The sequence below is a fragment of the Onychostoma macrolepis genome, chromosome 03 (assembly GCF_012432095.1).
Source record: "Onychostoma macrolepis isolate SWU-2019 chromosome 03, ASM1243209v1, whole genome shotgun sequence".
Lineage (NCBI taxonomy): Eukaryota > Metazoa > Chordata > Actinopteri > Cypriniformes > Cyprinidae > Onychostoma > Onychostoma macrolepis.
In genome coordinates this window covers 52,779,462-52,794,924 of record NC_081157.1, presented here as the reverse complement: position 1 = coordinate 52,794,924, position 15,463 = coordinate 52,779,462, and the positions used below count along the sequence as shown (strand labels likewise).

The 15,463-nt window shown below is 36.6% G+C and overlaps 1 protein-coding gene across 3 annotated transcripts; it reads left to right on the top strand.

Moving 5' to 3' along the window:
- The first annotated feature begins 11,063 nt into the window (after nucleotides 1–11,063).
- On the top strand, nucleotides 11,064–15,194 carry LOC131536575 (gastrula zinc finger protein XlCGF49.1-like). Of its 3 annotated transcripts, none has more exons than XM_058769608.1 (3): nucleotides 11,064–11,158; nucleotides 13,098–13,356; nucleotides 14,615–15,194. In XM_058769608.1, exons 2-3 carry the CDS (start codon nucleotides 13,299–13,301, stop codon nucleotides 14,965–14,967), a joined length of 411 nt encoding a protein of 136 aa, XP_058625591.1. In that variant the 5' UTR covers nucleotides 11,064–11,158; nucleotides 13,098–13,298; the 3' UTR covers nucleotides 14,968–15,194. The 3 variants fall into 3 exon arrangements, with proteins under 3 accessions (XP_058625591.1, XP_058625590.1, XP_058625589.1); XM_058769607.1 differs by lacking the exon at nucleotides 11,064–11,158 and adding an exon at nucleotides 12,091–12,418; XM_058769606.1 differs by lacking the exon at nucleotides 11,064–11,158 and having other exon boundaries at nucleotides 12,460–13,356.
- The last annotated feature ends 269 nt before the right edge of the window (nucleotides 15,195–15,463 follow it).

Sequence of the window (15,463 nt, the reverse complement as noted above, 5' to 3'; positions counted from 1 at the left end):
CATGGCGGAGTCCCTCTGCCGCGATCTGGCAGTCATCCCGGCACCCTATGAACTATTTTTCATTAAAACAATCTTAAAAAATGTGTAAAAGCAGTAGTTTTCAAAATAAGTGTTGTAGTATAACCAGCAGGAGAGCAGTGATGTGTGAACTGAATTTGGTGAAACTACAGTGTGTTACTGTGAAGTTATTGAGTATTTTATTAGTAACATTTTTTCGCGTTTCACACTTTACAGATGGTCCCTTCAGACTTGTCTCTCAGACGCCAGCGCATTGAGATCGACATCGCTGCGAAAGAGAAGATGCATCATTTGTAGTAAACATGTTCTACTCGTGAGTTATTGATCCGGAAAAGTCGAATCAGTGAATATCTTTCCAACTTTACTGAACTCCACGAGTTTGTTCCCTAAAACGGACTTCTATTAATGGACTTCTCTGGGGAGAAAACGCTTAATGTGATATTATTCACTTTATCTGTGGAATAAGGGCTCATTCTTTTGACAGCAGTTAGTGTTTATAACAAGTAAAGTTTGACAAAAATTTGGGTTTCCCTGATCGTTGTTTAGGTATGTTAAGCCACTTTAAGGTTTTTTTTTTTTGGTTTTTTTTTATGCTAAGCGTTTAAGAATGTCCCTTTATTTCAGCAGAAGACGCCAGAAAAGACGCACAAATCCGATGAAATCAACACAGAAATGAGCCTGTAAAATGTCGCTTAAACAAACTGTATAAGTGTGTTTGATAGTAGTGTAAATGTGAACTGCTGAACTCTCCTCAGAAGACTCTGTTGTTGTTGGTTATTATTGGCGGGGTTTGTCTGTGTTTGAATAAAGATCTGGCGCCAAACGCTGGGCGGATTTTCATTCGCCTGAGATTTTACATTTATTACTTTTTAATCCTATTTTTAGTTCACCTTTCTTTATTGTAGCTACATTATTTTCACAAACAGGGGCGTGGCACCAAATCTCAGGCAGATTATTCTTAGCCTACTTGATAAAATTGAAATGTATACAACTTCTAAACACTTTATTGTCCCTGTAATGAGTAGCCTATGAACGTGGGAAATTTCAAATCTATTCATAAATGTGAATATAGATACATATTGATGAATTCTGACACAAGAAAATGTTAAATGCTCTTTACTTTTTAAAATGCTGTGTGATCGTTGTCAGTTTCTGTACATGAAAAACTCTAAATATGTTAATTATCTAAGTACTTTACTGCATATATAAATATATAATTTTTTTTATATAAATTATATAAAAAAATCAAACTATAATAAGATTCATAAGGATGTGAGGCTATGGTGTTGTTGGATAGGTATATAGGCTACCTGAGTGTTATTAGAGTTTTTGTAGCCTATTATTGATGTTTTATCCATGCCATATTGTGATAATAACAGTATTGTCTTTCATTCGAACACTTATAGGCTTTTATCTTATATCCTGACTCTTATAATCAGTTTCTATCAGCAAACGCTCAGAATCAAGTGAGATGATCTGCTGATGATCCTGAATGTCTTGTTGAATGAGTGTTGATCGTCTGAGACTCATCAATATTAACAGCTGCTGAAAACACTCTTTATTTCATGTCAATAGTTCCTGTTTTCACCTCCTTTATTATGCTGATGTCTTCAATGAAAGCAGCTTTAAGTGGCAATTTACAGGAGATCTGGTGTCAATACTGAGGCTATTTGTTACAAATCTGTAGGCTATTTCATACCTTTATATATATATATAGCTGTGAAAACAATCTGCAGTAAGTGATATATTTTATTTATTTTGGCAGATCAGCTCAAATGCTGCAATTCACCTTCAATGAAGCTCCTCCCCCAGAAAACACATCATCATCAGTGAAGCTCCGCCCACAGTAATTCAGCAATAAATGCTGGAATATTCCCATCAGTTTACAAGTGAAGACGAGCATCAGAGCATCAGGAAGAGCTGAAATCTGCAGAGACTGAGTTTATTAAAGAGGACAGAGAGAAGATGAGAGATCCAGAACCCTGCAGAATCAAACACACTGAAGATACTGAACAACAAACAGGTTGGTGTTTATTTTTCTCTCTTTATTAATAGTGCTGATGGTTATAACACTTCAAGCAGATTTAGATTTGCTGTAACAGGAAAAATCTTTAGAGTAGAATAATATAGCGCTGCCATTTCCATTTCATATGAGAAACTTCAAACAGAAAACGTACCAAAAGTGTAACAGTTATCTTTTGTGCTAATTCTGTCAAAACACACAAGGTTTATGTATAGACTCAGTTGGTTATGTCTAAAATGGTCATCTTTGCGCACAGATGACCTTTACACTAAGTTTATTCTAATACATTTAATGAAAATGATTTTAAACAGACATTAATCGCCTGGCAACACTGTGGCCTACATGTACAAGCTCACTTAAGAGAATAACGTTTGACGCTGCCAGCATTGACACACATTGGAAATCCTATTAGCACTTGCATTTACGATATTTATTTATTTATTTGTTCATATTTTTGGCTAAATACTTTTGTGTTGTGATGATTGACAGCTTCGACGATGCACGAGGTCGCACGAGTTGAACTGGAGAATCATCGGGCGCGGGATAATGATGAGCCGCTAAACGATTTGATTGGGTTCCGGGCGGGAGTGGGTGGCGAAGGACTAAAAACCAGGGCATTGCACTTTATTCATTATTATTATTATTATTATTATTAGTTAATACTTTTACTATTCCGAATACAAACACAAACAAAAACATAAATGTGCGTAACATTAAGCACAAACCAAAAAACAAAAGCATACAGAATTATAACTACCACTATAAAAGCAATCGCCTGACTATTAATGAGCAAGCTCAGTGTTAGATGTAGTTCAACATTCGTCGCTATACTGAGTAATGTAGGCTACAATATGTTTCTGTAAAATAAATCAATAAACAAAACCTAAATATGTATTTCTGCATATGCGGCGGCACCTGCGCAAAATGAAATCTTGAGTATGACTGAAGGGGCGGGACAATGGTGATGACGCTGATATATAATCCATTCACTGCGTACAATGCATACGCATCTATGAGTATGAGTATTGATACTTACCAGTAACTGAATCTAATAAGCGTTGATCAGGCGTGTCACACTCGTTAATATCCGACACTAAAGTTACGTGATATAACGGTTTCTCATCACCGCAGGAGAGAGAGAGATAAACATGTTTTTGATTCATATGTGTTTGTGTGGTAAATGCAAGGCTATGATCAAAGCTGAGGAAAGTCAGTGCTGCAGGGAGTTAGATGCGTTACACACCGGGTCTTGGAGGAGAATGTGACCCCCACACTTGATGCACAGTGTCTGAGTCTGCTCCCAGGCTTTGAGGATTGCTGTCTGAACCCATGTGCTACAGATCGCCTGTATGCACCTCAGACAGGAGCACAGAGCTCTCCAGGCCAGCAGACACGAGTGTGTTTATTGCAGATATAATTTATTACTCTGAGCTAAATACTTGTATGTATAAATACATAGTATATTAAAGATTTGAAAACCATTTTAAAACCATATGAATAATTTTGTTTTGTTTTTGAAAGTACATCAGAAAATACACACTGCTGTGAGAGAGTACATGTGCTTTGAGTGTGAGAAGACTTTTACTACAGCGAGCCGTTTAAAACGTCATGAGAGGATCCACACTGGAGAGAAACCGCACACTTGTGATCAGTGCGGGAAGAGTTTTACACAATCATCAAACCTTAAGGATCACATGAACATCCACACTAGAGAGAAACTGTACACATGTGATCAATGCGGGAAAACGTTTTTGAGCGCTTCAAACCTGAAGACACACCTGAGAGTTCATACAAAGGAGAAGCCACATTCATGTCATTTGTGTGGAAAGAGTTTTTCACAGCTACAAAGCTTGAAAGTGCATCAGAAAATTCATACTGGTGTGAGAGAGTACATGTGCTTTGAGTGTGAAAAGACTTTTACTACAGCGAACAATTTAAAACAGCATGAGAGGATTCACACTGGACGGAAACCGTATCACTGCACTGCATGAGGGAAGCGCTTCATTCAATTATCTTTTCTACACAGTAATTCAAATAACAATCACAGATCATCTTCAGATCCAGCTCTTTCATGTCTGATGCTGCGTCCTCATCAAATCCTTATCAAACATAATTTATTCCAAGTGTTCTCTTCTATCTGGGGCATGAAAGATTACCCCATGCATGAAAGAGTCAATTCTGTTCAAGGCCTTGAGCAAAGAAGCCTGCAAAACGGTGTGCATTTGTTCACGAATCACTTTGAATGGTTTGTTCAGTTCCCTGCACGCACTGAATCATCTGAAGCGGTTTCTCATTCGTACCGGGGGAGATTTAAGAACAGGGAGAACATAAAGACCTTCAATTGAAGCCAAATCTGCAAATTCAACTGTTGTCCTGCGCTGAGGATCTTTATTAGCTGAACACCGTGTGTGTCGTCTGTGAACGATTCCACACGTATTCATCTGATTTCATTTAGGTGATATTTTGTAGCAGTGGTAGGAAACTAGATCGACTGACATGTGAAATGTGTAAAGTGAAATGAACGAAAGGTGTCGATCGTGGCACCATCTTCCAATATCTAGCATCAACAGAGGAAAAAAAAAAGTCTACTACATGAACTCTATTTGTTTTGTGAAAGAAATGCTAAATTTGTCAACAGCGTCAGGTTTTCTGGTGACGGGTCAATGACGGAGGTGATATTCAATGTGAAGTCATCATATTTTTGTGGCTTAGGAATATCATGTGTGTTCTGTTCTGATCATTTGTGGATCATTTGTTAAGATGTTTAAATGTGAATATTAAGATCCTGGTGAATGTAAATGGATAGAGGCAACAACTAATTGTTTTATTTTTCATTTAAATGCTTTTTAAAGTTACCGTGTTACACTGAAAAAAAAAAGTCCTTTGAATTTACATAATTTTATCTCTCAATGACTCATTGCTTGCCAAACCAAAATATTCCATTCACGTTAAGACTACTTAAAATAATAATGTTGATTCAAGAAATTATTTTTACTTTTAAAGTGATTTCATTGTGTCAAGGGTACAAACTTGATTTCTTAATGCAATCTTAATATTAATCAAAGGTATTAGCAATTATTAGAAAGAAAAAAAATAGCAATTTCATTTTGTCTCTGGTTGTTGTGTAAACCTAACTTGCTTTATGTAAACTCTACATGTACTATAGACGTGCAAATCTGTGAATACAAAATCATAAATCTAAAAATGCATACTGGCATTGACAACAATAAAGGCAAAAAGCAAGAGTTGGTACTTAAATTTTGTTGTATTGAGTTTTCAAGTTTGCAAATATGAAGGACTGAGCACAGCTGCCATTAATTGATTACACACAAGTATCAAAACAAAAACATACAATTAAGGCTGTATCAGCAGCATATTCAAACACATGCATAATGTATCCTCAAAGTGGATTAAGAACGGCAAGACATTTATAAACCTACTCAACTGCTGTTATTAAAAATATTAACTGTCACAGTAGACTTAAAAGTGCATATACAAAATAGGAAACTGTTAGAATTCTGAAGAAAACACAAAACACTTTTAAGTAACCCAAACAATCGAGTGAAACATTTTTCTACAAATGAAATATGAAAGCAAATAGACATGATTGTGACACTATATTTTCTGTATTTGTTTTGTATGCAGCTCATGGTATTTTTATAACAATAAAGGATGTTTATGACTATAAGCTGTGTGGCGTTATTAAACATACAAAGTGTCTGCCTATTATAGAATCAAAATCAACTATAGATCACAATCAGAAGTTATTACAAGCACTCGGTGATGGTTTAAGGTGGATTTTAAGCAAAAACATTAATAATCACTTACATTTTCAAATGTGGCTCGATGCTAATTGTACTTCTATGTATATTTCAAGATGTTTTCTTGTAAAGCATTATAGATAGCTTGTGTTTCTGGCGTAGAACCAAACTTTATTTAGCTATATTATTTTAATGTTGTATATTGAGCAGCTGACGAAGTTAAATGCATATATGAGATACAGATCTGAGGAAAAATGCATTGTTGAACTGATATATAGAACTGTGAACTGGAACAACCTGGAAGTCATGCAGTAGACTACTATCTGTCAACCAATTTAAGAGAGCACTGCATTAATATTACTAAATTAATATATCAATTAAACCTTTTTTGTGTGTGTGTGGGGGTGACTAGGTAATAGTAAACCACTTTTTTCTTTAGGACTACACCACTAAACACTATTAAGATTTTCTTACAAAGGGGTTGTTAGAACTGTTTGGGTGACAGAGTCCCTGACAGGCACGGCGCCAGAATTTGTTCTCTACCGGGGCTAAGAAGGTGCTAGACCAATATGTGGCGGTGCTAAGAAAATAATCGATATTTATGACGTCAAAGTTACTTCATAAAAAAATTGTCGTTTTTTTAAATATAAGCAACTATGGTACACACCACATTTAACAGAAATATAGTTTTAAATTATATTCGGCCAAAGAATGGGCATATTCAGCAAAATAGACACAAGCTTAATACAACTGATCACAAAACAACGACAAAAACCTTTTAATTTACATGCAACTTTTAATGCTTTCAGCATTAACAAAACAATTCAGATGCATATTCAGAATTGTGCGTATTTTACACTTAGCCTAAATTAAATAATAAACGTACACCACATCACAATCTTAGTGAATATGTAATGCATTAAATGTAGCCTAATTTAGGAAACTGCGCTCAAATGACGCAGAGGTCACTGTGTAACAAATATGTGCAAACAGCACAGGACAGCACCCATGCGCTCAGCATTAACAACACAATACATATTTATATGCATAATAAGAACTATGCATACTTCAAACTTAAATAAACATTGAAATGAACATCGCCACATCACAGCCTGTGACTATGTAATGGATGAGCTACATGTAGCCTACAGAAGAACGATACGTCTGTTACCGTGGTTTAGCACAAATGAGTCTATGATGTTCTCAACATCCAGGGCCTTGGTTCTTTCTGCGTGTATGGACAGGCAGGCAAGGTTGCTGAGTCGAGGGTTTGCCATTCTGTTTCTCAGGTACGTTTTTACACACCGCATGCAGGAAAAACTGCGCTCACATGATGCGGAGGTTACTGGCAGTGTGACAGATGTGCGTAAAAGTTTATAAATGTCCTCGAAGGAGTCTTTGTAAGGTTTAAGTATGGATAGGAACTCCAGTGCACTGCTAACCGTTTCAACCCTTTTCTTTTTTTCTTTCCAAAAGCCGGCGCATTTGGTGCACCTCAGCCAGCAGATTGTCCTCTGATTCCATAGTGCTGTGCCATGGGCACAAGGCTCTCCTTTTGAAGGAATATGGCATGCTTGGGGTTGAGGGATGACGTTCCCATGAGAACTGCACCTGCTTCTGCAGAAAACCGTCGGGTCATTTCATTCACTAGTCGGTCAATGATAGGGTAGAATGAGGATGTTCAGAGTTCATCTGAAGAGGAGATGGATGGATGATGTTTCAATTATAAAGTCCTGTAGATGGCGAGGCTTTTGAGATTGCCTCTTCTCTTGTAAGGGAAGCGGTGGTATGGTGACACCGACATTTGCGCAAAGGGCCTCTGCCTTGCTCCATGCGCTTTTCTTTTAAGCTGGCGATAACTGAGTGTGCGAGGTCAGTGGCAGTCTCGAGCAAAAGATCAGGGGACTGTAGAGTGTCAGACATAAACTTTGCAGAGCGGAACAGATCCTCAAAGAAGATAAGGTGGAGGATGAATTCAGCATCAATGAGTGAGAGTAGTGACCGCGCGTCAGTCGATCTGCGTGAATTTGGCTGCGATATAATGTCCTTTAAAGTTCCAATGATAGCTGGCAGGGTTTTTTGCAGTGCCCACAGCGAGTGGTACTGGCAGGACCATCTCGTTTCACACAGTTTTTTTAGTTCAGTGGGCTGCTGTGAAGGCTCCAGTTCCCTTTGCTTCTTAGTGAAATGGGCATGGACAAATGAGCCTGAGGAAAACTTGTAAATGTCTTACATGTAGCGCACACCACAGACACTTGTGGAGGTCCTTACTCTCATCCACCATCAATGCAAATAGTCCAGCATCTTGTACTTCAGCACTTATTTGGTCCCGAATCATGTTTGCCATAATGGCTAGTATTTCATTCTGTATGTCATGATGCGTGTATTTAACATTTCTAGGATTGTCTGACATTTTCTGAGCAACAGTTTTGTTGATTTTGGCTATGACCTGTAAAAGTTCAAGGAAATTTCCTTGGTTGACATCCATATCGTTTTCTGTGTCTCCTCTCTGTGAAAGTCCCTGGTATGCTGTATAACGTAATGACTCTACAATTGCTCTCAGTCCACTCATTCCACGCTGCCATTGCGTATTTATGCTCTACACTAGCATTGTGTGTCTTGAACGAACTTGTCGCCTTTTTCCAGTTCTGGTAGCCGTCCTGAGTAAATGCTGTCTTCTCTCCATGGTTTCCTGGACGTTGAAAGTGGCGGCATGCGAAGCAGAAAGCATATTCCAGCCAGCTGTAATCTTCATACCATCTACGATTAAAGTAGCGATACTGCAGTCCATCTTTTGTGGCTGGATAACGTCGAAGGAGAGGTTGTCTTGGTTCTTCCACTGGTGACTGGCTCAAATCTGTCGGCGCGATGAGTATGCTAGCGCTAGCTGCGGCCGCACCTGTGGAGCAGCTAGCAGCAGCAACAAACTGCTCGTGCTCTCCCTCATGTCTTGGCTCGGGAGTTTCTCTCTCAAAACTTTCTTTCTCTGACTCATCTTTCTTTTCTCCTTCTTTGCCTCCCTCAGAGACAGGGTTTCCCACCTGCACTCTTGTCGTCTTTCTCAAAAAACGGTCCATCTCTCAACTGCTTGGGGGGTAGGGTGACCAGATTTCTCATGATGGAATACATATGCAAATTACAAACCATAATAAAAATAACCTACGATAGAGATAATTAAATACATTCGTTTTTCAATTGCAGTAGGTTTATTTAACATATTTGGGTGATTCTTAGACTATGGGCACTTTTATGTTCTTTGGTCATATTTTTAAAAATACATATAATTTTGGACAAATTCCTCTTTCTTTGTCAAAATAACAATAAAACCACCTTTAAAACTTTTTACTACATTTTATTATGATTTTTTCATATTTTTCAACCTCCTTATAGGTGTCAAAATCACTGTTTTCTCCTTGTCGCACACCCAGACTTTTAAACTTCAACAATAATTATCTGGTAACTATTAAAGTACCTGAATTAAGCACTAGTAAAATAATTAAATACATTATAGTATTTAATGTGAGACCACTATCATTATTACTTTTTATACAAAATATAGCTGTCGCACAGTATTGGTGTCATTTCCACAACACTGTAATGTCCCTTTAAAAAGTTTGTGTGAAAGATTGTTTTGGTGGTTTCTATGGAAATGTTCAGTGACATCAGAGCACATGTTGGACATGGAGGGAATTAAAATTTTCATCAACAACATATGAAGAAAAATCAAGGTAAATATTGCTTGATCGGTTAATATATTTATTGTACGTCATTTCCAAACATGCTGTACCTTCAAGGGTGTTTTTAAAAAGCTAAAATTTTAAGTTAAATAAGAGTATTTTGCATACATGAAATGCTAAGTATTCATTCAAAGCTAATCAGTTAATCTATCTTCCATTTTTTCACAAAAAACTACAGAAATGTCATTTCCACCACACTGCCTCTGTGGTGGAAATTACATTTATGGTTACAAAGTACAATTGATATGTTTAATGACTTTGTGAACTGAGTTTAATGAGTGTGATGAGTTTAATACTTTTTCTAATAAATATCTCTACTGTTTCTCTACATTCACGTTAATTCATTGTCATTTCCACAACACCCTGTCATTTCCATCATCACACATTTTTTTTAAAATATTGAAAAGGTTCTCATCACACATTAAAAATGTATCCACAATTTATGAGATCATGCTCTACTTAATATAAAAATTCAAGTTATTTATTTTCTAATAAGCTCTTACCCAAACAATATTAAATTTCAGAGTGTGACAGGTGTACAGTTCAGCATTTGGTCCTTAGGGCAGTTAATTTATCTCATTGACAAATGTATAATTATTGTACATTGTGGAAAAACTGGGAAAACTAGTTAGAAAAATGATCTTAGACAATTCTTGAGTGGCATAAGTTATTCTATATTTAAATAACAGCTGTATATTGGGATGTGGTGGAAATGACATTTGTTCATTGCAGGTCGGAAAAGTGTAAAATATTAACAATTTCTCTTGTAATCTAAGTTTGTCCTCTTACAGACCTTAAAACTAGACAAATTATTTAAACTTATGAGACTGTGTTACGTGACTTTTGAACAAGTTTTTTTTATTCAACTTCACAAGGCTAAAAGTGCCCCTAGTTGAAGAAACGCCTATATATACATATATATATATATTTATTATTTTTTTCTCTCTTTGTTTGGTTTGTTTCTTTTCTTTTCTCCTTCAGATCCTGCTTGAGAGGATGAGGGTGGATGGAGGAGCTGAACACGCAGCGCTGAATGAAGCTCTATTCAGACTCTGGGCGGGTGGAGGAGAAAGAAGAGAAAGATAAAGATAAAGGTGTTTGAAGATGGATTGGGAGGTTAATTAGGAGATTGTAGGTAGAGTGTCAATGGTGCATTTCAGAGATAGGTGGCGGTAATGCACTTATAAGTCTGCGATCCGCCGTAAAACTTGAAGAAGAAGAAGAAGAAGAAGTAGTAGAAGAAGTAGTAGAAGTAGAAGTAGAAGTTTCGCACTTTGTAGACGGTCCCTTCAGACTCACTTGTCTCTCAGACGCTTGTATTTCGTTTTCAACATCGCTGCGAAAGAAAAGAGCTCGTCATTTGTGTAGTAAACATGTTCTGCTCGTGAGTTATTGATCCGGAAAAGTAGAATCAGTGAATATCTTGCCAACTTTACTGAACTCCACGAGTTTGTTCCCTAAAACGGACTTCTATATAATGGACTTCTCTGGGGAGAAAACGCTTAACGTGATATTATTCACTTTATCTGTGGAATAAGGGCTCGTTCTCGTTCGTACAGTAGTTAGTGTTTATAACAAGTAAGGCTTGTCAAAAATTTGGGTTTCCCTGATCGTTGTAGGTATGTAAGGTGTTTTTTTTTTAAATTTTTTAATTATACACATTAGCGTTTAAGAATGTCCCTTTATTTCAGCAGGAAGGCGCTAGAAAAGACGGGCAAATCCGATGAAAACAGCACACCCTGATAGCACACGTACATATAGGAGACGTCTATTTGACATCTGCATTTACATCTGCAAGATGTATTTTTTAGGGTGTTTGCTCATCTGCAATACGTCTATTGTACGTCTCCTTTTAGATGTCAAATAGACGTCTATTAGATGTCTTTAAAATGTTTATGATTTAGAATGCATGTAAAACTGACATCTTACAGACGTCTGTCAGATGTTTGTAGACAGCAGATGCTTTCCAGATCAACAGATCTTTAACAGACATCTTGCAGACGTACGTGTGCTATCTGGGCAGAAATGAGCCTGTAAAATGTCTCTTAAACAGACTGTATAAGTGTGTTTGATAGTAGTGTAAATGTGAACTGCTGAACTCTCCTCAGAAGACTCTGTTGTTGTTGGTTATTATTGGCGGGGTTTGTGTTTGAATAAAGATCTGGCGCCAAACGCTGGACGGATTTTCATTCGCCTGAGATTTTACATTTATTACTTTTTAATCCTATTCTTAGTTTATCTTTCTTTATTGTAGCTACATTAGTTGCACGAACAGGGGCGTGGCACCAAATCTCGCGCAGATTATACTTAGCCTACTTGATAAAATTGAAATATATAGAACTTCTAAACACTTTAATGTCCCTGTAATGAGTAGCCTATGAACGTGGGAAATTTCAAATCTATTCATAAATGTGAATATAGATGCATGTTGATGAATTCTGACACAAAAAAAGTTAAATGTTGCTGGTGCTCTTTTTTTTTTTTTTTATAAGTTTTAAGATCGTTGTCAGTTTCTGTACATGAAATACTGTTAATGATCTAAGTACTTTACTCCAGTAAATGTAGTTATAAAAAAATCATACTATAATAAGATTCATATGGTTGTTAGGCGTGGTGTTGTTGGATAGGTATATAGGCTACCTGAGTGTTATTAGTGTTTTTGTAGCCTATTATTGATGTTTTATCCATGCCATATTGTGAAAAATAACAGTATTGTCTTTCATTCGAACACTTACAGGCTTTGTAGTGTCTTCCGCTGCTCGTTTGAAGATTCACGCTCAGTCTTGGAGTTTGATGCCAGAAGATAGACTTTATTATTTAACGAGAATAAAGCCGAGGCCCCTTCTGCAGAAGAGTCCCTCGAATGTCTCTCGGCTCTGGTATATATATATATATATATATATAAGTTTTTAAGGCGGGTTCCTATACATTTGAAGTCTCTCTTATTTATACAATTCTACATTTCACTTACGTATGCAATTCTATCTGTCCCTCAGGAGAAGAGACCTAGACTTGTTATGGTAAAGGAAAAAGCCCCCTTAATTATTCCAGATGTTTTCTCGTCTGCACATTTTTGCCACGTAGGCGCTTTTTACACAGTAGCCTTCGACCATAATGGAAGATTAAATAGATATATAAATGACAAGATTCTCCTTGATTATACTTGATTAATTCAGATCTTTAACAATAAAAATCTTCTTCAGCTTTTATCTTCTATCCTGACTCTTATAATCAGTTTCTAACAGAAACACTCAGAATAAAGTGAGATGATCTGCTGATGATCCTGAATGTCTTGTTGAATGAGTGTTGATCGTCTGAGACTCATCAATATTAACAGCTGCTGAAAACACTCTTTATTTCATGTCAATAGTTCCTGTTTTCACCTCCTTTATTATGCTGATGTCTTCAATGAAAGCAGCTTTAAGTGGCAATTTACAGGAGATCTGGTGTCAATACTGAGGCTATTTGTTACAAATCTGTAGGCTATTTCATACCTTTATATATCTATAGCTGTGAAAACAATCTGCAGTAAGTGATATATTTTATTTATTTTGGCAGATCAGCTCCTCAAATGCTGCAATTCACCTTCAATGAAGCTCCTCCCCCAGAAAACATCATCATCAGTGAAGCTCCGCCCACAGTAATTCAGCAATAAATGCTGGAATATTCCCATCAGTTTACAAGTGAAGACGAGCATCAGAGCATCAGGAAGAGCTGAAATCTGCAGAGACTGAGTTTATTAAAGAGGACAGAGAGAAGATGAGAGATCCAGAACCCTGCAGAATCAAACACACTGAAGATACTGAACAACAAACAGGTTGCTGTTTATTCTTCTCTCTTTATTAATAGTGCTGATGGTTATAACGCTTCAAGCAGATTTAGATTTGCTGTAACAGGAAAAATCTTTAGAGCTCTGCAATAATATAGTGCTGCCATTTCCATTTCATATGAGAAACTTCAAACAGAAAACGTACCAAAAGTGTAACAAAACAGTGCTACTAGTTTGAGCTGCTTATCAGCTCGGACCGATAATTGAGCGCCGCACAAACACTGCAAACATATCAGAGATCAGAACAGAACCAATGCTGATCTCATGACACTGTTACTGCTGCGAGATCCAGAGAGAAGCGTTCAGATTCTGCACTGAGTTCTCTGTTATAAACCCATCAAACGCCGCTGATACAGTATGTGACGATAACTACAGGATAACATGGTGTTGTGGCAGAAATAGACACATGTTATTACCGCATTCATTTCAGGGTTTGTACAACATTTTGAGAGAGAAATTCAAGCACTTTTCAGTGACAACACAACTATTTACAGCACTTTAAACTCTAAAAATGATCCAATTTAAATGTTATTTTTAATGGAATAACCAAATACATTTTCTGGTAGACAATTATTTTCAATTAAAAAATACATCAAATCACCTCTTTAACCAGTAGATGGCAGCTGCACTTGTTTTTTTGTTGTTGTTTTTTTTCAAATTGGACAGAAAAATGATGTTGCTGTACTGTGTTTAATTACAGGCAAGCAAAATCGCATAACATAAGTGATTAATATTAGCCTATTTTAATGAGATGAGTGATGTTTTGCACATTTCCCCTTTTTTTTTTATTTTGTGACGTATAATAAAGTGAAAATTAAATGAAAAGTGTCAGTTGCGCCATTAAATTTAGATCTGCTCGTGCTGCTTCATATTTCTTTTATCCATTATTTTTACAGCATTGTACATTTATAACCAATCACACACGACTCTGTTGAGCTTATGTATGCAGTGGCCAATCAGAAGTGTTCAGATCAGTCATCGCTGAAACACCAGATTGTTTTTTTGCTGCTGCTGATGGTACATTTAATAACAGCAGAATATATTAATTTTCTAAGTGAAAATAGATTTTGCACATTAATGCTGTTCATAAAAGTAATTTGTAAGTAAAAAAGTAGTTTGATCAATGACCAAAATTTTGTATAATAATTATCTACTTTACAATGTTATATCAAGATTCATTTTAATGTTCACATTTATCTGCTTTTTCCAAGTTATTTAAAATGAACCACCTTTAATTTTATTTTAGAGTTGACTGAAAAAAACAAAGAGAAAGAAGAACTGAGTGAAGTTGAGGAGAAAAATCATGTCAAAACTGGAGAAAAACCCTCGAGTTGCTTTCAAACCAAACAGAAAGATTTAAAGAAAAGAAGAACCAAGAAATCTTTCACCTGCACTCAGTGTGGAAAGAGTTTCTCACGCAAAAATAAGCTTAATGTTCACATGAGAGTTCATACTGGAGAGAAACCGTTCACTTGTGATCAGTGCGGGAAGAGTTTCTCACAATCAGCACATCTTAAGAAACACATGAACATCCACACTAGAGAGAAACTGCACACATGTGATCAATGCGGGAAAACATTTTGTGGGCTTCAAACCTGAAGACACACCTGAGAGTTCATTTAAAGGAGAAGCCACATTCATGTTATTTGTGCGGAAAGAGTTTTTCACGTCTACAAAATTTGAAAAAACATCAGAAAATACACACTGGTGTGAGAGAGTACATGTGCTTTGAGTGTGAAAAGACTTTTACTACAGTGAGCCGTTTAAAACTGCACCAGAGGATCCACACTGGAGAGAAACCTTACAAGTGTTCACACTGTGACAAGAGATTCAGACTGTCAGGAGCCCTGAAAACACATGAGCGGATCCACACTTTTTTTACTTCATTTAAAGGAGAAGCCACATTCATGTCATTTGTGTGGAAAGAGGTCCGGACCTCGGTAAATGTTTCATGTTCAAAAATAAAATTTGTTCTCTGAATGACTAATTTGCTGTTAAACTCCTCATATGTACGTCTGCATGATGTGTATAATTCAGTTTAGACAGTTTGCAAGAATTTTAGCGCCCGTGGTATGAAAATGATCGCTGTGAAATG